Source organism: Pan paniscus, chromosome 2, assembly GCF_029289425.2.
Source record: "Pan paniscus chromosome 2, NHGRI_mPanPan1-v2.0_pri, whole genome shotgun sequence".
In the NCBI taxonomy this organism is placed as follows: domain Eukaryota; kingdom Metazoa; phylum Chordata; class Mammalia; order Primates; family Hominidae; genus Pan; species Pan paniscus.
The window spans coordinates 141,755,712-141,780,991 of NC_085926.1; the positions used below are offsets into that span (position 1 = coordinate 141,755,712).

The 25,280-nt window shown below is 39.7% G+C and overlaps 1 protein-coding gene across 1 annotated transcript; it reads right to left on the bottom strand.

Moving 5' to 3' along the window:
- Positions 1-1,239: 1,239 nt before the first annotated feature.
- On the bottom strand, positions 1,240-24,518 carry LOC100979771 (small ribosomal subunit protein eS17-like). The gene is made up of 2 exons (XM_055110871.1): positions 24,153-24,518; positions 1,240-2,568 (listed from the first exon to the last, which is right to left on the bottom strand). The coding sequence occupies exons 1-2, from the start codon at positions 24,516-24,518 to the stop codon at positions 2,149-2,151; spliced, it is 786 nt and encodes a 261-aa protein (XP_054966846.1). The 3' UTR covers positions 1,240-2,148.
- Positions 24,519-25,280: the final 762 nt, after the last annotated feature.

Genomic DNA, 25,280 nt, shown 5'->3' on the forward strand with positions numbered 1-25,280 from the left:
CAAGCAGATTTGGATAGTTTCACCCCTTAGTTTTTCCCATATCAATTCAAAATCTAGCCTTTGAGGCAGCCTTTGTTAGAGGGTGTCTCTATGTGAGTTCCCTCAAAGCAGACCTTGAGACAAGGACTTGCAGGTAGTTTATTTAGGAGAGGATCCAAGGAATCCCAAGTGAAGAAGTTTGCACAAAGACTAGAAAATACCATTTTTCAAAAATAAAATTTTAATTTGCATTGAAGCCTCATTCATTCTTCATTTCATTCAATTCTGCATATGGTTTGTGCACTTTGAAACTTTAATAATTTATAGCTATGCTCAAAGCAATCCTTAAGTAGCACCTAAGATAAATTTTATTTATGCTTAAGCCAACTAAATTACATAATAAATTCTATGACAAACACTATGGTTCTCTTAGATAAGAAGGTAAATCATGTTCCATGGCCAGCAGAGTTAAAACTACATGTCACCTGTGCAGAGAAAATTCAATTTACTTTGAAATACAATTTTCTGATGGTAACACTATATCTAAAGTATAAGTTTTAAGTTAAAAGTTTAAAACTACTCTGAGACTCTTTGAAGACTGTGACTTGGTGTATCACACACAAACACATACACTGTGCGCCACCCTACCACCCAAGGTCTTCCTACAAATGAATTTTAAATCAACAACAGGTGGTTACATATTCATTTAAATCCAGACCAACAGGTTTTAATGGATGTCATAGGACAATGTGATTTTATTGCTATAAAAATGTCCTGCGTTACTGTGGGGAAAAAAAATAAATTCACAAAGCAAGATGGAGCATACAATGACAATTTTTTGGTTACATCATATGTAGCTTCAAGAATGTTTCTTTGTTGGCTAGGCTAAATATGAATTCACAAATAATGACACTTCTACTATCCAGTCAGAAGCTCCAGTATCTAAGTAACTGACAGTCATTTCTAAACTCTAGGTGTGGAAAAGAACTGTTTCTCAGAATATAATCAGAACCTATAAATCTCAATTAAACCTGTAACAGAAACATTGTGTTCTAGCAGCTGTTGGACAGGCTCTTCGAGATTCCCAGGTTTCTCAACAAAATCACTAAAAAGACTATGAATTATGAATATTTGCTTATCCTTTGAATCCTTGCTAAAAGGGTAATTTTAAAAGTTTTTCAGCAGGGTATTTGGGCTTCAAAATTGAGGGACTATAAATAACATACAGTTTTTAAATGTTAAAGGAATATTCTTTCTGTAAAAAAAAAAAAAAACAAAAAATGTCTTCCTAGCTTCTTACTTAAGCCATGTCCTTTATGACACTATAATCTTGAGAATTGTTGAAATGGGAAAAAGCAGAACCAATTAATTATCAGGAACTTAAGATTCAAACAGTATTGGATTCCACCAAAATCTACTCTTAAATCTAGATTTATTTCTAAGTGAAAAACAAAATTGTTCTGTTAGAGATTCAACAGCCAAAACCTCAGGCCTTTCCTTTCCACCATGATAACCAAAAGAGAATACACACAAAATAGACAGCTGACAAGAACAGAGTACACCAAGAATGCAAGGCTTTTGGTGAACTTTGTTTGATAATGCGGCTTAGACCAGAGGCTTCCCACATCTCACTTCAAATCTACAGGAAAGCCGAGGACAGCATACTCTGAGACACACTTGCTGGGGTAAAATCTATCTGCACAGTAGAATCTACTTCCAAGTACTCAACCTCTCTATAGAAGGGAAGAAAGGTTGCCTTTTGCAGAGACAGCAGCCAGAAAGAGAATCTTAGGGCTACATCCACCACCCCTCAAGCTTCTGCGCTCATTTTGACTGATCAGATAAAGAGAGAAAAGGCTCAACCTTCTCTGCACCTGAGCACAGGAAACTTACTTCTAGTAAGGCGTGGCCCAGCCAATGCGGTGCTTGGATCACCCACTGACCATCCCTGATCCAAGGGATTAAGAGTGGGATATGCTTTCTATGACTCTTTCAAGAGGTCAGAAGTGGAGGTAGAAGTTTCCTCCTTCGTGGACCACTGTGGAAATGTAGGGATAGAAGCAGAAGGGCTCCCTGTTTTTTTAGTTTTTTGTCGGGGAGGCGGTTTTGTTTTGTTTTATTTGCTGTTGTCCCAGGATTATTGAAAATATTACAGCATTGCAGACAGCTTCAAAGAGCTCCCCGAGGCATTTTGAAATTTATCTCAACTGTAGGTCGAGTGACCTGCAGGTTGGACAGACTGACAAAGTCCAAAAGCTCCAGCATTTCCTTAGTGTCAGGATCTACTTCAACGGTCTCCTGATCCAAGACTGAGATCTCGGGAACATAATTGTCTCTCTTTTCTCTCTCCTCCTCCTGCAGCTTGATGGAGATACCTCTCACTGGGCCCTTCCGAATCCGCTTCATCAGATGCATGACATAGCCTACTATCTTGTTGCGGAGCTTCTTGCTGAGGATAATGGCGATCTCGCACACACATTTGTTCGTGTGGAAGTCGTTGCCTAGGCGCATGTAGTACTTTTCTATGATGACCTGGGTAGCCTTCTTCGTGATTTTGGTACAAATGTGGCCATGTGAGTGAAGGGCTCCCTGTTAACTCTCCCCAGGTCTTTTTTCTTTAAACCTGTTGGAGCAGGGCTGGTCCACTCGGGAGAGCAAGCCTGCATTGTGTCTGAGCAGGTCTGCTCCTGCGTTCATGTGGTTGCATGTTTTGTATCCTCCTAGGGCTAGTGTGTAGAGTGGCCTAACTGCTGCACTTGAAGGCTGTAAGGAGAATAGGAACTCAGCGAAATTGCCTTAACTTCACCCCACACCAACGAATTAACATTTCCTCTTATACAATTTTTTTTAATTGTGTTGACGACAAGTTGTGTTTAACACGTCAGCAAAAAGTATGCCATTTTAAAAAATACTCAAAAAATACATTGCAGATACACTATTCAAACATCTGAATTTGAATGTTATTTGATTATTAAATTGTGAGAAAAAGCCCTAAAGTTTGAAATCAAATTCCCCTTCCTTCTGTAAGCTAAATTTGAACTTTTTCTGACTTTGCTTTCTAATTTTGTTGGATTGGGCTCAGTCTCGTGGTGCCAGATTTTCTTCACCAGCTGTGATGTTTGGGGCCATCTTTGGAGCACTAGAATGTCTATAGACTCTTCAGCAACGACAAAGTTGAATGAACCCAACTACAGATTACTCATGCTGAGCCAAAAAACAGGAAGCATGAGCAAATCCCATGCTCCTAGAGCAGCTGTCCTAAACCAGATTTTCTGTCCCTAGTTTTGTAAATAGTACAATTTGGGGAAAGGCAGGAACATGAAGAAATGCAAAGTTATAGATACAATATTTTTTGTTTCAGGCTAACCAATATAGACATCAACTGGGCATTTGGTCCAGAGGTTATTATGAGAGAATTTAAATCCACAAGAGAGAAATTGCCCATTTATTGTAACATTGAGCTCCCTGCACCAATGGGGAAATCACTTGTATACACTGTCTTGCCAATAGACAGTGGCACTTAAAATACTTTCTTCTAAAATTTTGAAATGTGCCAGCTTGATACTTCTCCAGTTTTATGCAAGGCTTTGTCAGTCCTTTCTGTGTTCATCTAGTGTGTTTAAAGCCTTTTCATTATTTATTGGTGAAATGATATGACACCTGGACCTTTAACATATACCTTCATAAAATCTTATGAGATAAAGTTAAAACGGAAGTAATGACGACTTTATGGTTGCTGGGGCTACATGATAGGAACGTATGGTATTTTTCTCTCTACTTTTGTGAGTGGTTGAAATTTTTCATAATACAATTTTTTTATGTATTCTTATTTCCCTCTTGATTGTCACATTTGGGGGATCCAGTTCCTCCCTGGGCTTGAATGCTGCCTAGTAATGTATCTTCCATTCCCTCTTTAAGCACATTCATGATATGTGTTCTGTGAAATCCCACCCTCTTTACCTTCTCTATTGCTCCATATTGAGTAGAATTCCAAGAGGGTTTTAGCCTTGCACTGCAGCAGCTTTGGTCCTAGAGTTCTTTTCATCTGGGAACTCTGTTTTATGGATAAAGTTCTCTCCCATTACCCTAGTGGCCTCATTTGGAGGATTACCCTCAGCAAAGCCCTAACTAAAGCCACTGCGGATATTTCTAAGTAGGAATCATTATGCTCTTTTTCTGTTTATCTTTTTTATTTCATTGTTTTCTCTACCCATATATTTTTCTATATTATCATTTACATAATTCAAACTTTTTTTATTTCAATAGTTTATGAGATACAGGTGATTTTGGTTACATGGATAAGTTCTTTAGTCCATTATATCATCTTTACGCCTTTACGTCCTCATAGCTTAGCTCCCACTTACAAGTGAGAATATATAATATTTGGTTTTCCATTCTTGAGTCACTTCACTTAAAATAATGGCCTCCAGCTCCATCTGAGTTGCTGCAAAAGACATTATTTCATTTTGCTTTATGGCTGAGAAGTATTCCATGGTGTATATATATTACATTTTCTTTACCCATTTGTTGGTTGATGGGCACTCAGTTTGGTTCCACATCTTTGCAATTGAGAATTGTGCTGCTATAAACATGCATGTGCATGTATCTTTTTTGTACGATGACTTCTTTTCCATTGGGTAGACGCCCAGTAGTGGGATTGCTGGATCGAATGGTAGAGCTTCTTTTAATTCTTTAAGGAATCTTCACACTGTTTTCAATAGTGGTTGTACTAATTTACACTAATACAATGTAAATTATACCAGCAGTATAAAAGTGTTCCCTTTTCACCACAACCATACCAACATCTATTGTTTTTTGACTTTTTAATAATGGCCATTCTTGCAGGAATCAGGTGGTATCTCATTGTGATTTTAATTTACATTTCCCTGAGGGTTAGTACTGTTGAGCATTTTTGTATATATTTGTTAGCTGTTTGTATGTCTTCTTTTGAGAAATGTCTATTTATATCCTTTGCTCACTTCTTGATGGGATTATTTGTTTTATTCCTTGCTAATTTGTTTGAGTTCTTTGTAGATTCTGGATACTAGTCCTTTTTTGGATGCCTAGTTTGCAAATATTTTCTCTCACACTGTGGGCTGTCTGTTTGCTCTGTCGGTTATTTCTTTTGCTGTGTAGAAGCTTGTTAGTTTAATTAGGTCACATTTATTTATTTTTGTTTTTGTTGCATTTGCTTTTGGGGTTTTAGTCATAAATTGTTTGTCCAAGCCAATGTCCAGAAAAGTTTTTCCAATGTTTCCAGAATTTGTATGATTTCAGGTCTTAGATTTGTCTTTGATCTAGCTTGAGTTGATTTTTGCATAAGATGAAAGATGGGGATCCAGTTTCATCCTTCCATATGTGGCTTGCCAGTTTTCCCAGCACCATTCATTGAATAGGATGTCCTTTTCCGAATTTATGTTTGTGTATGCTTTGTCAAAGATCAGTTGGCTGCACATTTTTGGCTTTATTTCTGGGTTCTGTATTCTGTTTTATTGGTCTATATGACTATTTTTATACTAGTACCATGGTGTTTTAGTAACTATAGCCTTGTAGTATAGCTTGAAGACGGGTAATGTGATGCTTCCAGATTTGTTCTTTTTGCTTTGTATAGCTTTGGCTATGTGGCTCTTTTTTGGTTCCATGTGAATTTTAGGATTATTTTTTCTAGGTCTGTGAAGAATTATGACAAAAACAAAAATAAATAAATGTGACAGTATTTTGATGGGAATTGCATTGAATCTGTAGATTGCCTTAGGAAATACGATCATTTTCACCATATTGATTCTTCCCATCTATGCGTAGGGGATGTGTTTCCATTTGTTTGTGTCATCTATGATTTCTTTCAGCAGTGTTTTGTGGTTTTCCTTGTAGAGATCTTTCACCTACTCGATTAAGTATATTCCTAAATATTTTATTTTTTTGCAGCCATTGTAAAAGGGATTGAGTTCTTGATTTGATTCTCAGCTTGGTCATTGTTGGTGTATGGCAGTGCTACTGATTTGTGTGCACTGATTTTGTATCCTGAAACTTTATTGAATTCGTTTATCAGATCTAGGAGCCTTTTGGGTGAGTCTTTAGGGTTTTCTAGGTATATGGTCATATCATCAGTGAACAGTGACAGTTTGACTTCCTCTTTTCCAATTTGGATGCCCTTTATTTTCTCTTGTCTGATTGTTCTGGCTAGGACTTTCAGTACTGTGTTGAATAGAAGTGGTAAAAGTGGAAATCCTTGTCTTATTCCAGTTCTCAGGGGGAATGCTTTCAGCATTCCCCTTTCAGTATGATATTGGCTGTGGATTTGTCATATATGGCTTTTATTATTACTTTGAGGTAAGTCTCTTCTATGCCTATTTTGCTTAGGGTTTTTATCATAAAGCAATGCTGAATTTTATCAAGTGCTTTTTCTGTGTCTATTGAGATAATCATATGGTTTTTGTTTTCAATTCTCTTTATGTGATGTATGACATTTATTGATGTGTGTATGTTAAACCATCCCTGCATTCCTGGGATGAAACCCACTTGATCATGGTGTATTATCATTTTGATGTGCTGTTGGATGTGGTTAACTAGTATTCTGTTGAGGATTTTTGCATCTATGTTCATCAGTGATATTGGTCTATAGTTTTGTTTTGTTTTGTTTTTTTGAGACAGAGTCTTGCTCTGTCACCCAGGCTGGATTGCAGTGGTGTGACCTTGGCTCACTGCAATCTCTGCCTCTTGGGTTCAAGTGATTCTCCTGGCTCAGCCTTCCAATTAGCTGGGTGACAGGCACCCACCACCACACCCAGCTAATTTTTATATTTTTAGTAGAGACAGGGTTTCACCATGTTGTCCAGGCTGGTCTTGAACTTCTGACCTCAGGTGATCCACCTGCCCCAGCCTTCAAAAGTGCTGAGATTATAGGCATGAGCCACCGTATCTGGCTGGTCTGCAGTTTTCTTTTTTTTTTTTTTTTATGTCATTTATTGGTTTTGGTATTAGGGTGATATTGGCTTCATAGAATAATTTAGAGAGAATATACTTTTCTCTATTTTCTGGAATAGTTTCAGTAGGACTGATACCAATTCTTCATTGAATGTCTGGTAGAAATCAGCTGTGAATCCATCTGGTCCTGAACATTTTTGTTGACAATTTTTTAAATTACTGATTTAGTCTTGCTGCTTGTTATTGGTCTGTTCAGGGTTTCTATTTCTTTCTGAAAATCTAGGAGAGTTGTATATTTCCAGGAATTTATCCATTTCATTTAGATTTTCTAGTTTCTGTGCATAAAGGTGTTTATAGTAGCCTTGAATTATTATATTGTTTGTATTTCTGTGGTATTGGTTGTAACATCTTCAGTTTCATTTCTAATTGAGCTTGTTTGGACCTTCCATTATGCTTTCTTTCATGTGCTTTTCCCCAAAACTTTTCCTTTTCCTGACTTTTGAATTTCCAAGCCTTGAAAACCTTTTTCTCACATCATCAGCAGTAGAACTATTCTCTCAGCTACATGTTTTCCTGTGGCAATGGAATATGCCCTAATGTTCCATTTCCTTCTGCTCTTCCACAGATTCTGCAGGATCAGCAGAGCCTTGCTTTCTTCCTCCCCCTCCTGTGTAGCAATGATTGCTGGACCAGAATTCCTCTCCTCTTTTTTCTTTAGAACCAGACAGTTTTCCTGGAGTCTCCCATATGAAATCATTGAGTTCTGAGTCAGTCAATTGCATTAATTGTTCAAATACATCCAGTCACCATACCAACCCAAGTTGGAAAATTCTATCTATAAGCTACCCTCCATCAGCCCAACAGCTAACCCTGGCCTGGAATTGATCTCCTTTGCACCCACTGTGCTACCCTTTACTGTGCTTCATCTTCCCTAAACCTTTGCACAGAGTCCTAACTCTATGTGTTTCCTGGAAATCTTTCCCCAAACCATGGCCATAGAAGTTTTGCCACGTGAAATGACTGTGTCACCTTCAAACTCATCTAAGGATGTTTAATATATTCTCTGCTAATCTTCTCAGCCCTTCTATAACAAATGTCCAATGTTTCTGAAATCACCCCATGCAGCTTTTCCAAGAAGTTTTCCAACTGTTCTCTTATTCTTGCAACTCTAAGAGGACACCTCTCAGAATGCTAGAAAACAAATGACAAAGTTTCCTCAACAAATAAATTAGAAAAAGAAAAAGGGGAGCTGGAGGCAGTTAATAAATAAAAAGAAGTTTAAGGGACATATCAACCAAATACAATGTGGGAGCTTTCTTTCTGATCTTGATTCAAACAAACCATATATTTATACGGTATTTATAAACAATGCTGAAATTACAGTTGGGTGGTGAGCACACTAAAAGCTCAGACTCTATCAGTGCATAATAGACGAATATAAGAAATCTGCACTTGTACCCCCAAATCTACAAAAATTAAAAAGAGAATATGTTATTTTTAAAATGGTGAAATTAGAAAACTAGCTAGACATATAATATGAAGAGATATTATTAATATTTTAGATGTAAAATTATATTGTGGTTAAACTTTTAAAAATTCTTATTTCTTTGAGATAATATAGATAAAATTATATAATGCCTAGGATTAATTGTAAAATACTCCAGCAGGTGCTGGGATTTGGAGGAGGAGTGGGGAGGTACACAGGAAATGAGAATAACCATATGTTGATAACTGCTGGAGTGGAGAGATGGGCACTTGGAGAGTCATTATTTTCTCTCTTCTTTTGTGCATGTTTGGAAATTTCCATAATAAAAAAGTTTTTGAAAAATAAGAAGAATAAAAGAAAAGACAAACACCCCCTCTCAATAGTTTCCTCTCTCTCTGGGCTCTCACTGGAGGAATTAACCTAGTGAGCTCTCATGACCTTGCCTTCTTTATTTGATTTTCATAAGCCCCTCTGCCCTAACACTCCTTAAAAAGATAACAGCTAAAATATTTCTCATTTTTTAGTCGCATCTTTTTTTTTAATTTAATCTGTCTCTAGAGGAGAAAGCTGTTTATCCACCCCATCTTATTTCTTAATGTGTATGCTTTTATTTTGCTTTCATTTTTTCTCATTGCTGTTCTGATTGCAAGACCAAATCTTTTTTTCAGAATTTTCTTTCCCTGATATGTCACTATGCAAACCAAATTCTTAATGACAGGGAGTTTCCAATGGAAAATCTTAAATGGTCCCTCTAAACCTTTGTTCCATAATAAGAGTTGGTTGGTTTGCTTCTGCTTAAAAATTGTGTCATAAGCCCTATAGGAGAAAATCCATATTGTTGTTTATCTATTCCCTTACCCTTCTGTGGTTGAAGCTTCAGTAGGGGTCTCTAAAATTCGCACCCATGAGCAGACTTTACAACATACACAGTTTAGAACCAATTTAAGACTTGGTGATAGAAGTAGGGTATTTCCAGGACCCTATGTAGGAGCCTCCCAAGCCCAAGATACTATTTAGATCTTGACGTCATTTACAGAATGATAAAGAAGTCTGAATTTTGGATTAACTAATCTGGAGATGCTGCTTCAGCCTGACCCTGACAACCTGAAGGTCAGCATGAACACAGAGTATTCCGTGCCCCATGGGAAACTCAATTCCCTTTGCGGGTCTGGCTGAGAAGCACTGTATGGGGAAAAAGACACTATGGAAGTAACAATTGTTCTTTTCACAAAACCCTAAAAAAGCTTTATGTAGTGAAGTCCATCTGTTTTGAGGTGGCACTTAACTGGAGTCTTTCTGCGCTCTGATGTACCAGCTGTGTCTATGTTACAAGCCACCGTGAGCCGCCCCATCCCAAGCTGGCCTATATCAAGATCCTCATTCTCCCTGGGTTGTCCTTTGCTGCCCAAGTGTCCATCTTATGATTTCCCAGCCTGCATTTTAGAGATCTAGCAGCTCTAAAATTTTCTCCCACTTCTTTCCAAGATGTTGACTGATGAAGTAAACGCCCGAAGGACAGATAGCCAACTGTATCGATGGCTTAGTGGTGCTTCTGCTAAAGAATGGAGAATGCCGCTTAGACACAAAGTTTTTTAGATCCAGAATCTGCACATTCACACTGGGTGTATATCCAAGCCTGCATATAAGACTCTGAGTCCACTCACCCAGCTGGTTACACAGACTTACTGTACTCTGTCTTCAGCAGGGATTTCTGACTATGGAAGAACATTGTCCAGGTGGATTTACTTCATGACGACAAAAGTGGAGACAAGCCTGTTCGCACCTAAAAGCTCAGGGAGTCAAAGAAAAAGAAAAAGATGGCACCTTCCACTGTTATGAGCATAGTCCTCTAGTGTACACCATGGCCCAAAAGTAGCACACTCTGTTCAGAGGGGATGGGAGAGAGGCACAAGCTTCCTCGCCAGGACTATTCCAAGAGGACAGAAGTGTTGGTGAATGTGTCCTTCTCTCTGGGCCAAGCTGGGATCATGTGAAGAAGAGAAAACATTTTTCTCTACAACTCTTAAGTTGGAGGTTTCAAAATTGGAGATACTACTTTGAAAAGTTTAGAACTTCAACCAGGTCATCTTATTATAGAAAGTTATAAATTTCAGAAGTTTTTCCTTCAAAACACCATATAACTCTTTGATTTTACTGTTGATATAGTAGATCACTTCGTATATTAATGCTTCTAATAATTTTTTCTGAACTCTAAAAACTTTATCCTTGAAATACAGTTTCATATTTAAACACATCTGCAATAATAGTATTTACACATAGCAGAAACACTATTGTTTTTCAAATATTGTTCTTCTCAAAGTGAGGTCTCTGGATCAGCAACATCAGCCTCACCTGGAAGCCTGTTAAAAATGCAGATTCTTTCACCCCAGACCCACTGTATCAGAAGCTCTAGTGGTGTAGAGACTAGAAATCTGTGTTTAACAAGTCCTCTGGATGATCCTGATGCTCATTAAAGTTTGAGGACTGCTTGCCTAAGAGATGACTAGATAGATGTCTCAATCGATACAGCAATAAATGACTCATGTCATAAAGTAAATGGAGCCAATACACAAACAAAAAAGTACTAAAGGCTGATTTAAAAATAAATAGTGTTAAAAGATAAACTTCAGTACATTAAACTTAAATAATTTATTTGAGCTGATGGGAAATCATCAATTGGGCAGCACCAAACAGAGCAGTTTAGGCTCCACCAAAGTGGCTTAAGGTGAAAGCTTTTTTTCTTTTTTCTTTTTTTTTTGAGATGGAGTCTCACTCTGTCACCCAGGTTGGAGAGCAGTGGTGCGATCTTGGCTCACTGCAACTTCTGCCTCTTGGGTTCAAGTGATTCTCCTGTCTCAGCCTCCAGAGTAGCTGGGATTACAGGCACATGCCATCATGCCTGGCTAATTTTTTGTATTTTTAGTAGAGATGGTGTTTCACCATGTTAGCCAGGATGGTGTCGATCTTCTGACCTCATGATCCGCCCATCTCGGCCTCCCAAAGTGCTGGGATTACAGGCATGAGCCACCACGCCCGGCCAAGGTGAAAGCTTTTATAAGGTGTTCCCATAAGGAAGACAATGAAAATGTTTGGTTAATGTGCAAAGTCCCTAGTTAGAGGTTAGTTGGCAGTTTCTGATTGGTTAAGCTTAAGTTTCATTTTATTGTTTACATTGAGTTCCTTTCAGGTTGTTTATGTAGGAACCCAAGGCACTGAAGTTGTCTCAGCCTAATGGATTCCCAATTTTTTTTTAACAATAGTAAAATAACTGGTACATAATGTCACATGCAAATAACTACTATACATACCAAAATCGCAAGATGACAATTAATTAACTCAGTGATCAATTAATCAGATTCCAGTGTGTTCTTCTTTAAGAAAGAGTTGTGTGTAGCCAGTGCCATATTTTTTCTGTTTTCTTTCTTTTCCTTTCCTTTTTTTTTTTTTTCTTCCGTGCAGAAAGACAGTAAACATCCTGCTAACTCTTACAGGCATTGCATCACTTCTATTCCCAAGGGTTCAGCATCAACCTGTCTCTGCAGTATCAGACAAGACTGGCCTCTTCTCTCCTCCTTCATAGTTTATCCGATTTCTCCCTCCCCTTCATATCCTCCTCAAAGGGCATCACTGTTTTGAAATAATATTGATTGTGGTTCTGCCCACAGTGCCACTAAAAGCTTTGATGCAAAGACACAAAGATGATTATTATCCAGACATTTAGAATAACAAATAGCATTTTTAATCCTCTATCTTTTCTTTTCTCCTATCTCTTTTATTCTCAGAAGCTCCTCTAAGATACATTTCTTTCTTCCTTCCTGTATCCAGTTCTAGCACAGCAATCTGATCCCAGGTCCCTACTGAAGTCTTTCGAATCCTGTGCTTATCCCATTCTCATCTTTCTTCCCTGTATTTTATCTTATTTTCTTCCTGATTTTATTTTCTGCTTCCCTTCCCCTAGATTTTTTTTCTCACTCCTCTGTACACTCCATCAGATCCTTTTCTTTTCCCTGATGCTTTCTCTTCTTCACCCTTCTTTCAACTTATTTCCTCTTTCAACTCAGTTTCAGTCAACAGAGGCTGAGTGGATCTGCAGTTGAGCCACCTGGAAGGCAGATGGACACACTAAGGGGGCCTTGGGACATGGAGGACACTTGGCACCCTAAGGGTAAAGGACCCAAACTTTCGCTGGCTACTCCTGGCAATACAATATTTAGAAGCCAGGATTGGTCTGACATTTATGTTCTGTGCATGTTTCTTCAGGAGTTTGCCCAGTTTGACTCTGCTAGTTTCAAGTTCTCGGTTTCTCTGGCCTCATTTTCCTCCTGCCTCATCCCCACAGCCCTCATGGAATATCTGCTGTATGGAACAGGCAAGATTGTAAACCCCGTTGCAATTGTAACCTTCACTCCCTTGTTCTTACCAGTATAACAATAGAGCAGAAGAGATAATAAATAAAATAGGTGTATACAACAACCTTTAAATCCCCAGGTGACAGAGGTTTAAACATCTCACAAAATTCTCATTCTCCCAAGGTGTGCACTGTTCCCATATACTTATCGGCTCCAGCTAGAAATCCAGAGGGCAGGTCAGAATTCTACTTTTCCAGTTTTCTGGAAAGCACATTTCTGGGCAGCTGTCTGCTCCTTGTGACAAATAAGAATTTCTCAAAAATTTCTTCCCCCTTTACGGTGGATTTCTGTTCAGGAACACCCTTGTTTTTTGCTAAGCACCACCCTCTTTAGCTCTCAAATTCAATTGTGCCCCCTTTAATGTCCAGTGACCATTGTTGCCCTTAATATCAGACCAGACCAAGCATGCTCTTGGTTATTTCTTAAGGATCTTCCCGTAGTATTTTACAAAAGCTACTTGAAATAGGCCCGCCAGGCACTTGCTAACAAGTCAAGAGAAAAGAGCTAAGCAATAATCATTTAAATCCCAGCAGAAGCTGGTGGAGCAGTACTATCCTGAAAGTCAAATCCCCTTTACTGCCACTCCAATCAGGTTAGATGTTCAGACAGCTTTTATAGTATTTACCTCATGTGCCATATCTTAGTTGTGTCCAATGTTTTATGGCTTTTTCAGACCATAATAATGACTAACATTGTTGGCGTTGCACTCCATTCAATTATGCCCAACCACCCAATTTAGTGGGCATTATTATCGTGCCCATTTACTACATAAGGAAACTAGACGTAGAGAGAGGAGGTAATTGGTTAAGGAACCATGGGTAGGAAGTAGTAGAGCTGGCATAGGAAATCTTTATATTGGCCTTTTCTGGATTTGAAAATAAAAATAGTAATAATATAGTCTAATTAAGAGATTTTTGTATTTCTGTTTCAGCTGCTTTTTCTTTTTTCTCTCATTGATTTCATATCATGTAAATCTTATTCAGAATTTAGATAAAAGGCTTGGAAATGTATAAATTTTTAAAAATTAACATCATTAATTAAAGGCCAAATTTCTGTTTCATCAAGTACAACATGATCAAAATTGAGAGAACATTTTCCTGGGTTGAAGGTGAAGGAAGATTCTGAGCACCACATTTCTAAATAAAGTTTTGGTTATAAATAAATCTTTGCTTCCTTTTTAAAGAGTGATCATGAACCTACTTCCTGTTTAGGTAGGTAGATATTTCCCTCTTTCTCACTCTCTCCTTTTTTTTTTTTTGAGATGCAGTCTCGCTCTGTCTCCCAGTCTGGAGTGCAGTGACGCGATCTCGGCTCACTGCAATCTCCACCTCCCAAGTTCAAGTGATTCTTCTTCCTCAGCCTCCCAAGTAGCTGGGATTACAGACATGCCCAAGCACGCCCGGCTAATTTTGTATTTTTAGTAGAGATGGGGTTTCACCATGTTGGCCAGGCTGGTCTTGAACTCCCGACCTTGTGATCCTCCTGCCTCGGCCTCCCAAAGTGCTGGGATTACAGGCATGAGCTATCGTGCCTGGCCTGGTATTTCTCTTTACTTTTGCTTCTGTTTCAGACCTACTCTTTTACTGCTTATTACCAGATACATCAGTAAAATAAGAGTTAATCTGACATGATTTATTTTATGCCAGGATTGGGTGAGATTCTTGGTGTACAAATAGACAAGTTCACTAATGATAGAATATATTCTTTCCTTGTCCACTTCTAATGTTGGGCATAAAGGCATTTTGTTTACATAAGGAATCCTATATGGTTAGCTTGACTTTATTTTGAATATACATGTAAGGTAAAATTTTAAAAAATTCTTAGAGCTTCTGTGGGCTGTGTCATGCCCTGCGTATCAAATTTACATGAGAAAGCCAATTACACACTGGACTGTTCAATTCTTTGATTTTTAGTTCTGAGTCTGCCACAGGCATATGGTGTCTCAAAGAGAGTTTTTGAAAAACCTTGTTTTCACTTCTTCCCTTGTAAAATGAGATTTTACATTCTTCTAGGGAAATTCTGAGGATTAAGTAACAAATGATGGCAAGGCACTTTGAAAGTACTAAATGGGGTTATTAATAATTTAAGAAAGAAGCAAGCCTTCATCTGAGTTGTTGAAAGGAATATGTGGCATATTTATTTCAACCATTTATCATTTCATTGAAACTTCCTCTACCTTAAGCTCGAACGACTAAGAAAAACATCTGATTCCTTTTAAAACAGAACTTTAAAACGAGTTCTCTTTTTATAGTATTCAAAGTACTTTCATGCCAGTTATCTTGTTGGGTTCTTACAAAAATTCTGGGAGATATAAATAACATATTTTGTGGGAATGAGGCTGCAAGAAATGGAATACCTTACAAACACTTGCTTAAACAAACAGGGGTTTATTATTCTCACTTAAGGAAGAGTCCGGGGCAGAGTCTCAGGGGTGTCATCAAAGATACAGTCTCCTTCTATCTCTTCCCTCTCCTTTTTTTTTTTTTTTTGAGAAGGAGTCTCGCTCTGTCGCCCAGGCTGGAGTGCAGTGGTGCGATCTCGGCTTACTGCAAGCTCCGCCTCCTGGGTTCACGCCATTCTCCTGCCTCAGCCTCCCAAGTAGCTGGGACTACAGGCGCCCGCCACCATGCCCAGCTAATTTTTTATATTTTTAATAGAGACGGGGTTTCACCGTGTTAGACAGGATGGTCTCAATCTCCCGACCTCGTGATCCGCCCACCTGGGCCTCCCAAAGTGCTGGGATTACAGGCGTGAGGCACCGCGCCCGGCTTCCCTTCCCTCTGCTTTCTTTAGTGAATGGGCTTGTTATCTCATGTTATCAAAATGGCTTCTAGAGCTCCAGATATCATATTTATTTTCAAGGCAGGAGGAATGGAAGGAGAGAAACTCCACTAACCACATCTATTCCTTTATAAGGAAAACAAAACTTTTTCCAGAAGTTACCTCAAGCAGAGTTCCTCTAAAACTGGATCATATGACCAAGGCAAAAGAAGTGAGGGCAGTGAGTGTATGGCCTTCTAGGCTCTGTGAAGGAAGGTGGCAAGAAAAAACATGGTTGTTGAACAGCTTTGGAGAAGCCCAGTGCTAGTGCTGATGACGGATGAGAGGCACTAAAAAGTCAGTTTTTCAAGGCGCACAGCAGAGGACATTAAACAAGATCTGAATCTCTTTGATCAAGCAGAAATATCAAACAGTAACTCATAAAATCTACTGATATTTTTAAGGAGTGACCATACTGAGGACTAGTCTGGGTGCTCTTACCAGATGAGTCCATTGCACCCCCATAACAATGCTACAGCAAAAGAGTGGCTTTCCCCCTTGCAGACATGATAAGCCCTGTTTGCTGTTGTTTTTAAGGAAACATTCTTTATCAGCATTCTAACACCTCAGCCTGCTCCTTCCATTCTTACTCTACTGCACTATATAAAGAGAAGCTCTGGAAGTTCACACTGAATAAATTGGAAAAACGAGTCATTTGACAAAGGACTGCCATGAGGAAGACAACTTTTGTGACTCCCTGTTTGAATCAGACAGAATTTGGGTACAAAAAAAATTAAAAAGAGCTGAAAGGATGGAATTCAGGGAATTGGGTGCTTATGCAATTGCTGGAGGGGCTGGATGCGTGAAGTCCAGAAATGATTCCCAGTCACCATCAGAGAACAGGTCTGCCAAGGAAGCTGCTACCTTTGACACATTCAGACATGTAGGATTTCAGGAGATACATTTTTGGTTGGTTAACATCAAAACGACTATTAATGCTTGTGATCCAGGGATCAGGGAGCTGCAGCCACTGCCTTCACACCCCATCACAGCTGCCTCTTCAACACACACAAAATTAGTGAACTGGGCTTCTGCTCTAGAAAAACCCAAAGTCCTGACAATCATGTTTGCCAGTAGGAAGAGTCAAAACAACAGGAAACTGGCCCCACCACACATCTACCTTAAATACTCTGTATAAATGCATCTGATTGGAAAACCAACTGTGTATTCAGAACACTAGCTTCATGGGAGTTTGGGAAAGCTAGGTTTTCTTTAGTTCACCAGCCTTTGCAGGATTCTAGGCACACTTGCAGGAGGTTGGAAATGATGCTGAGTGCATCTACAATTTACATAACATTTCTGTCTCTTTCAAATATGGACAGAAACAGGAACCAAAGTGTTAGCAATAGAAAGGAGTTTTCCATTAGCATATAGCTTTTGGCGGACTTGCTTGCAATGTCTGAATTTACCTTGGCTATAAATTCTAGGGGCAAAAGCTAAATTTAGAATAAATCTCACAGGATATCAGATCTGGTGTTTGGTATACAAAAATAACAGTCGTTGTTCTCTGAAGACTTCTTGTGTGCCAGACACTAATATTAGTGTTTCGAATGTAATTTATTAAAACTCACAGTAACCCTATATGACAGGAACTGTTATTAGAGCCAATGTTCAGATGAGGAAATTGAGGCACAGAACTATAATTTGCTCAACATCATAAAGATACCAGTGGTGGAGCCACATTTAACAGTCTGGCTCCAACGTCCAGGCTCCTAACACTTATAGTATATTGCTGCTCCACAAAATCAGTTCAAACATAAAGCCACTGGACGAATTTGCCCTTCACAATTTTTCTTTCAATTTACTATTAATGTCCTTGGTAGTGTCAGAATTAATGGACCTTGATGACTTTTATAGGAATAATCTGATATGATACTGTTATAAAAATTTTGTTCAACTAATTCTATTTGACACTAATTTCTAAATATTCAGATTAAAAAATAAAATTAAAGCTGCATTTTGCTTGACAATCTCCTTGAGATTTAAATTTACACCAAAAGCAATTTATTATTTTGGTAAAAGTTCCTTCAAAGTTAAAAGTGGAGACTACTCGTTTTATAATTTCCCCTTCCCACAAAATAGCACCAATTCTCAGGGGGAGCTCCCGGGGGCCAAGGGAGAAGGATTGGAAAGAAACTGATGGAGGGAGAGCAAGTCCTGCAAATGGCAAACTGAAGATTCTAGCTGGGCCCAGCTGCATCCCTGCCTCTACTTTATTTCAGCAAGGCATCCCTGGGATCTTCTCAAAACATCCAAAATTTTTTCTTTGGTCTAGTTATTTATCACTGTATAAGAACGAACCGTCATAAAACATAGTGGCTTAAAACAACATATCATTTATTTTGTTTATAAATCTGCAGTTTGGGCAGAGCTAGGAAAGGACGGATCATTTCTGCTCTGGTCAGCACCAGCTGAGTGGCCTGAAAGTTATGTGTGTGAAGGCTGATTCATTCCCAAGTCTGGTGGTTGATGCTAGCTGTCGGCTGGGGCCTAAGCTGGGGTGGTGCAGGAGCACCTACCCCAAATCTTTCAGTGAGGCTGCATGGCTTCCTCACAACATGGTAGCTGAGTTCCAAGGACAAGAAGATTGAGGGCAGGTGAGAGGAAGACAGTTGGGGCAGCTATGTTACTTGTAATGACTTTACCCTTGAAATTCAAATAGTCACTTCCACACGGTCCCAAGCCTAGCCAGATTCAAGGGGAGTGTCAGTGTCACCTTGTAAGAAGAGCATGTGGGATGTGATATATTGATATAGTTATCTTTGGAAAATTTGATCTGCCATACTCTGTTTAAGGAGATACAAATTGTGTTTCCTAAAAATGAAAATGTCTGCTCCTTACAAACAAGAGTGTTTTTAAGTTTTTAAATGGATAATACATTTGTAGTTCAAAATTCAAACATATACATAAGTGTGTGCATATGTGTGTGTGTGTGTGTGTAGATAGACAGAAATATAATGGAAAGTTTCACTCCCTCCTTACCCCCAGTTCTTCAGTTCCCCTCTGTGAGAGAGGCATATACTATCAGTTTCTTGCGTGTCCTTCCAGAGGTAGTTTTTGCTTCAATAAGCAAATACTGTGCATATACATAGACCTCTCCTCTACCCATTCTATGTAAATGGTATCCTTCCCTTTGGTATTTTATTTTTCACTTACAATTAGAAATCATCATATCTATCTATCATCTATCCATCTCTTCAGTCTTTTTAAGGCTGCTACATATTCCAATGTGGGGATGTACCATAATTTAGTAACTTATCAATAAACATTTAAGGCTGTTTCCAATAAAGTGCTATTACAAACAATACTGCAGTAAATAATGTACCACATCTGCCACTTGGCATGTGTGTGAATATATTTATAGGATAAATTTCCTGGAAGCGTAACTTATAGGTCAACAACTATATGCATGGGCAATTTTGTTCAATTTTTCCAAATCTCAGCATTAATTTTGATAGTGTCTGTTTTGCAACATGTTCCCTAGCACAATGGGTTATCAGACTTTTTGATCTTTGTCAGTGTGCTGGGTGAAAAAAAAATGGTTTACCGAGGTAATGTGCATTTCTCTTATGAATGGTGCTGAGCATCTGTGTTGATACCTTTATATTTCATTTTTTTTGAACTGTCTGCTCATATTCTTTGCCCTTTAAAGAGTTATTTGACTAGCAAGGACTTCATTTTTTATCATTATTAACAATATCATTATTATTTTGCTTTTTTGCAATGAACAGGTTCTGGCCCACTATCAGACATTTGCAACCACTGCTCTATGCATCTCTCAGTGCAGAAGTCAGAAGGAAGGACAGAGAAAGGACCTACGATGGGAATGACTTTACAACAATGGACATCAGAGTAGAAGAAATATCTTTGAGAGAGTTTTTTTAAAAAACGTATTTCATGATTCAATTGCTAAAATGCTTAAAATGCCTCTGAGTGAGCCATTCACTCAGAGCGGCATAGTGAAAGTGGTTCTTTATTTTTAGTAACTTCAATAAAGGAGATATCAAATACATGCCATATATCCAAAGGAGAAAGAAGACCATTAAATGCTAACTTAGATGAACTTTTGTAGGGACCAAATAATTTAATTTTAATTAAATTATTAAATTTAAATGGGGCTTAGCAGGTGTTCTCCCTGTGTGCAGAGATGAGAGATTGTAATAAATAAAGACACAAGACAAAGAGATAAAGAGAAAACAGCTGGGCCTGGGGGACCACTACCACCAAGACATGGAGACTGGTAGTGGCCCCGAATGTCTGGGTGCGCTGATATTTATTGTATACAAGACAAGGGGGGCAGGGTAAGGAGGGTGAATCTTCTAAGTGATTGATAAGGTGAAGTAAGTTACGTGATCATAGGATGGGGGGCCCTTCCCTTTTAGGTAGCCGAAGCACAGAGAGAAGGCAGCATACATCAGCATTTTATGTGCTTATAAGAAAGATTAAAGACTTTAAGACTTTCACTTTTTTTTTTACCATTACCTACTATGAACTTCAAAGAGGAACCAGGAGTACAGGAGGAACATGAAAGTGGACAAGGAGCATGACCATTGAAGCACAGCACCACAGGGAGGGGTGTAGGCCTCCAGATGACTGTGGGCAGGCCTGGGTAATATCCAGTCTTCCACAAGAAGTTGGTGGAGTAGAGTGTTTCCTGACTCCTCCAAGGAAAGGAGACTCCCTTTTGTGGTCTGCTAAGTAATGGGTGTCTTCCCAGACACTGGCATTACCGCTTGACCAAGGAGCCCTCAAGCGGCTCTTATGTGGACATGACCGAGGGCTCACCTCTTGCCTTCTAGGTCAGTTCTGACAGCCCCACATTGGGCGCCATATGTAGGGACCAGCTCTACGGGGCTTAGCAGGTATTCTCCCCATGTGTGGAGACAAGAGATTGTAATAAATAAAGACACAAGACAAAGAGATAAAGAGAAAACAATCGGTAGTGGCCCTGAACAGCTGGGCGCACTGATATTTATTGCATACAAGACAAGGGGGGCAGGGTAAGGAGGGTGAATCTTCTAAATGATTGACAAGGTGAAGTAAGTCATGTGATCATAGGATGGGGGCCCTTCCCTTTTAGATAGCTGAAACAGAGAGAGAAGGCAGCATATGTCAGTGTTTTCTTTTATATACTTATAAGAAAGGTTAAAGACTTTAAGGCTTTCACTATTTTTTTTTAACCATTATCTACTACGAACTTCAAAGAGGAACCAGGAGTACAGGAGAAACATGGAAGCGGACAAGGAACATGACCACTGAAGCACAGCACCACAGGGAGGGGTTTAGGCCTCCGGATGATTGCAGGCAGGCCTGGATAATATCCAGTCTTCCATAAGAAGCTGGTGGAGTAGCATGTTCCCTGACTCCTCCAAGGAAAGGAGACTCCCTTTCACGGTCTGCTAAGTAATGGGTGTCTTCCCAGACACTGGCATTACCGCTTGACCAATGAGCCCTCAAGCTGCCCTTGTGTGGGTGTGACAGAGGGCTCACCTCTTGCCTTCTAGGTCACTTCTCACAATGTCCCTTCAGTACCTGACCTTATACCTGCTGGTTATTCCTAGGTTATATTAGTAGTGCAACAAAGAGTAATATTAAAAGTTAATGATTAATAGTGTTTATAATAATGACTGATAATTGTCCATGATCATCTCTATATCTAATTCGCATTATGATTATTTTTATTTTAACAATTTTCTTTATTATATTGAAACAGTTTGTGCCTTCAGTCTTTTGCCTCAGCACCTAGGTAATCTTTCACCCACAAACTTCCAAACTCTAGAACTTTGTATCTAGGAAAAATGAGATTTCTTGAGGGGTTGTTCTTCCCCTTAGTTGAGGCTTTCCAGGTAAGGCAGAAATGGATTGTGGATTGTCTGTTGATACAGAGGCATGGATTTTCTGTTGACTCAACTTTTAGGCAAAATTGTTTTGATTAAAATTATAAGGGTAACAATACCTGACTGAAAAATGATTCTTCTGGTTATTTTTTTCTGTTGTAAACACCATCTGTGGGTTTTTGTTTGTTTGCTTGTTCATTTTTATTCACCTTAGAATGTTCCCAAGCTAAAAATATGTTACTTAACTATAGAATAGGGCCAGGCACAGTGGCTCATGCCTGTAATTGTAATCCCAACACTTTGGGAGGCTGAGGGGGCAGATCACTTGAGTCCAGGAGTTCAGGACCAGCCTGGCCAACATGATGAAACCCCATCTCTACTAAAAATATAAAGAAATTAGGTAGGCTGAGCACAGTGAATCATGCCTGTAATCCCAGCATTTTGGGAGACCGAGGTGGGTGGATCACCTGAGGTCAGGAGTTCGAGACCAGCCTGGCAAACATATAGTGAAACCCCATCTCTACTAAAAATACAAAAAATTAGCCAGGCATGGTGGCGGGCGCCTGTAGTCCCAGCTATTCAGGAGGCTGAGGCAGGAGAATCGCTTGAACCCGGGAGGCAGAGGTTGCAGTGAGCCTAGATCATAGAACAAGATTCCGTCTCAACAACAACAACAATAAAAATTACCTGGGCATGGTGGCATAAGCCTGTAGTTCCAGCTACTCGGGAGGTTGAGGCACAAGAATCATTTGAACCCAGGAGGCGGAGGCTGCAGTGAGCCGAGATTGAGCCACTGCACTCCAGCCTGGGTGACAGAGCAGGATTCTGTCTCAAAATAATAATAATTATTATTATAGAATGAGATTCTCTGGGTTTCTAATCATCTGCAAAATATCTAGTTTGGCATGGGGGTCTCATCCAGCTGCAGTTTGGGGGATGCCTTGTGGCAATGAACCTGAACATGGGAGGAAAAGGGGAAGGTTATTGTCAACTAAGACCAAAGAGCTGGTAAGGTTCATGTTACCAGGCTGTGATGCAACTGCTTTGGATGTGGCCAACTTTGGATTTTCCTGATACTGGGGACAGTGGGACAGACTAGGAAGTGGACTCCATGGCAAACACAAAGAGAAAAAAAAGGAGCATTTTCCCCATTATCTCAAGCCTTTCCTGTTGACCTTATAAATAGCCCAAGTAACTAACTGAACTCCCTCCCCCTTCCTTGCTCTGCCATGTTCTGAGGAAGTGCTTACAAGGCAGAGATACCCAAATAAACCTCAAACTGGGTTGTCTATATTTGCCTGTGTTTGTGTTTTATAATCTTGCTGCTCCAATTGCCTAGGGGTGGTGGAGGGCAGGAGAAACCCAACCTTCTTGTATATGTCTTAGTCTGCAAATAGAAATAACAGCATAGAGTTTTTACAGAGTTCATAATGTGAGTCTGAACCCTTTGATATAAAAAGAAAGTGTTGATTATTTCTCTGTACATGAGGAAAACATTATCTGGATCTAGATACACAGACAAAATGAAAGATAGCAAGTAAGACTCATTATTATCTCTATATAGCCTCCTGACTCCCACAGATAAACTAAACTGCAAGTATTTTTCTGCATGCCATATAACACAACATTCCTTTGGGGTAATGAGAACATTCCTATTAGAAATAAGAGGTTCATTTCTGGGGAAAATGCTGATGCTGTCACTGGCCCTCTATGGGCTCCCTTTCTGGGTTCTTCCTCCCACACTCACTTGTAACACACAAGCTAACTGTAGCTACGATGTCAGCTTTTGATACTTAAGCCTTTACTTCCACCAGTGTGGAGTTTATATAAGGACACTTTGAAACTCAAGACCCTTCCAAATGCCAACTTTGAACATGAAAACTTAGGCACCCATAGTTCTGGAGTGTGTATTGGCAGGGCCTGGGAGAGGAAAGCCCTGAGACAGGAAGGGGTGCTACCAGATGGGGACGGCTCCCTGCCAGCACCAATCAGTCAGGGTTAAAGAGTGTAAGGATCAGGAAAACGTGATGAAATACCACCAGTGTTCTTTCTGTGTAATTCAGGTGGCTTTTCTTCTTCTTCAGCTGCACACCGTAAAGACCAATCCAGGAAAGCAAAACATTGGTAACATCTGAAGTTAAGAAGACTTGTTTGGACTTTTCCCCAAGTTCCTAGCAAGACATTTTTTCTCCTCATAACTAACTTCTGTTGTCAAAGATTTTCTTGATTATCCCAAAGCTGTGTTTTTACACATTAAGGTCCAAAGCTTGAAGATCAAATGGAGAGGACAGAGCTCTTTCAGGGGATAGAGGAATAGAACTGAAGGAGCCTCCTGAAAGTCTTAGGGAGAGCAATATAACAAAATACCATAAACTGGGTGGCTTCAACAACAGAAATGTATTTCTCACTGTTCTAGAGGCTGGGACATCCAAGATCAAGGTGACAAGAGATTTGGTGTCTGGTGAGGGCGTGCTTCCTGGTGCACAAATAGTCATCTTTGCTATGTGTCCTCATGTGGCCTTTCCATGGTGTGTGCTCATGGAAAGCGGTCTCCTCCTCCTTTTCCTCCCCCTCCTCCCCCTCCCCACACCTTCTCCTTTTCCTCCCCCTCCTCCTCCTCCATCTTGAGGGCCTCAGCCTTATGACCTAATATAAACCTAATTACCTCCCAAAGACCCCACCTCCAAGTATTCTCACACTGGGGCTAGAACTGTAACATATGAATTTGGTAGGAATGTGAACATTCAGCTCATGGTAAGAAGGCTCTGGAAAGTTTGGGTCATTGTGACAAGTTCCCTTGTTTCCCTGTAAGAAGCCTGGGAAAACTGCAAGCCTCTCATTCCTGCTATCAACCCAGCCTGGGAAAGGCAAAATAGCCATGGGTGGGGAGCCTAGGTACAGGTAGGTGAGAACACACTCACAGGGTCTGATCACTCCAGTAGCCTGTGGAGAAGCTGTCAAGAGTTCCTGGACCTTGAGGAAGAGATCCAGAGGAGACTGGGGCTCAAATGAGAAGGCTTGGGGGTCTTGACAACTGGGGGCAGTAGCAAGATCCATGGACATTCTGGCCTTGAAACTTACAGGCTGTGGACAAGATACTTGGACTTTCTAAGTCTCCATTTTCTTATCTATACTTACCTCACAGAGCTGGCATGAGAATTACATGAGCTAGGACACCTCAGGGTGTTAGAACGATGCTCTTGCACATAGCATGTGCTCAATGAAAGCTAGTTGTTATAAACATCAATTGCAAATACTGCCCCAAACACCAAGTGAGATGAGGCTCACTCCCATGGTTCACAGAGCAGGACCCAAGTGACCAAGGGGCCAAGAGACACTGTGGCTGATGTGGCAAGTGGCAAAATGAAGTGACATAGGTAACCAGGGCCAGCAAAAACCAAATGGCACTTCTCTGGAGCCAACTTGTAAATGATGTTCACCTGATTTATGTCAAGCAGAGAAAGAAGAGATGGAAAAACCAAAAGTAACACAAAGGAATTACCCCAACATACTATTTTAAGCTACACCAGATAGAGACACCTTTAGTTGACAAATCAAGCATTTTCTGTCAACTGGTATGAGAAAAGGTAGTGTGAAATGGGACCCATCATGGTAAATAAAGAAAGTTCCTTTTTACACACATCTGAGCCATAGAAATGAACTTAAATCTTGCTAAATGGATATCTGGCCTTGCTTTGTAAGGCAATGAATTGAATTTTACGCATGTTTGATTCCTGTTCATCCATCTGTTGGTCCACATCTGTCAGTGGAAGTGCTAATGACCATGAGCATTCACTGAGCGGAAGTTTCCCTGTCAACTACAAT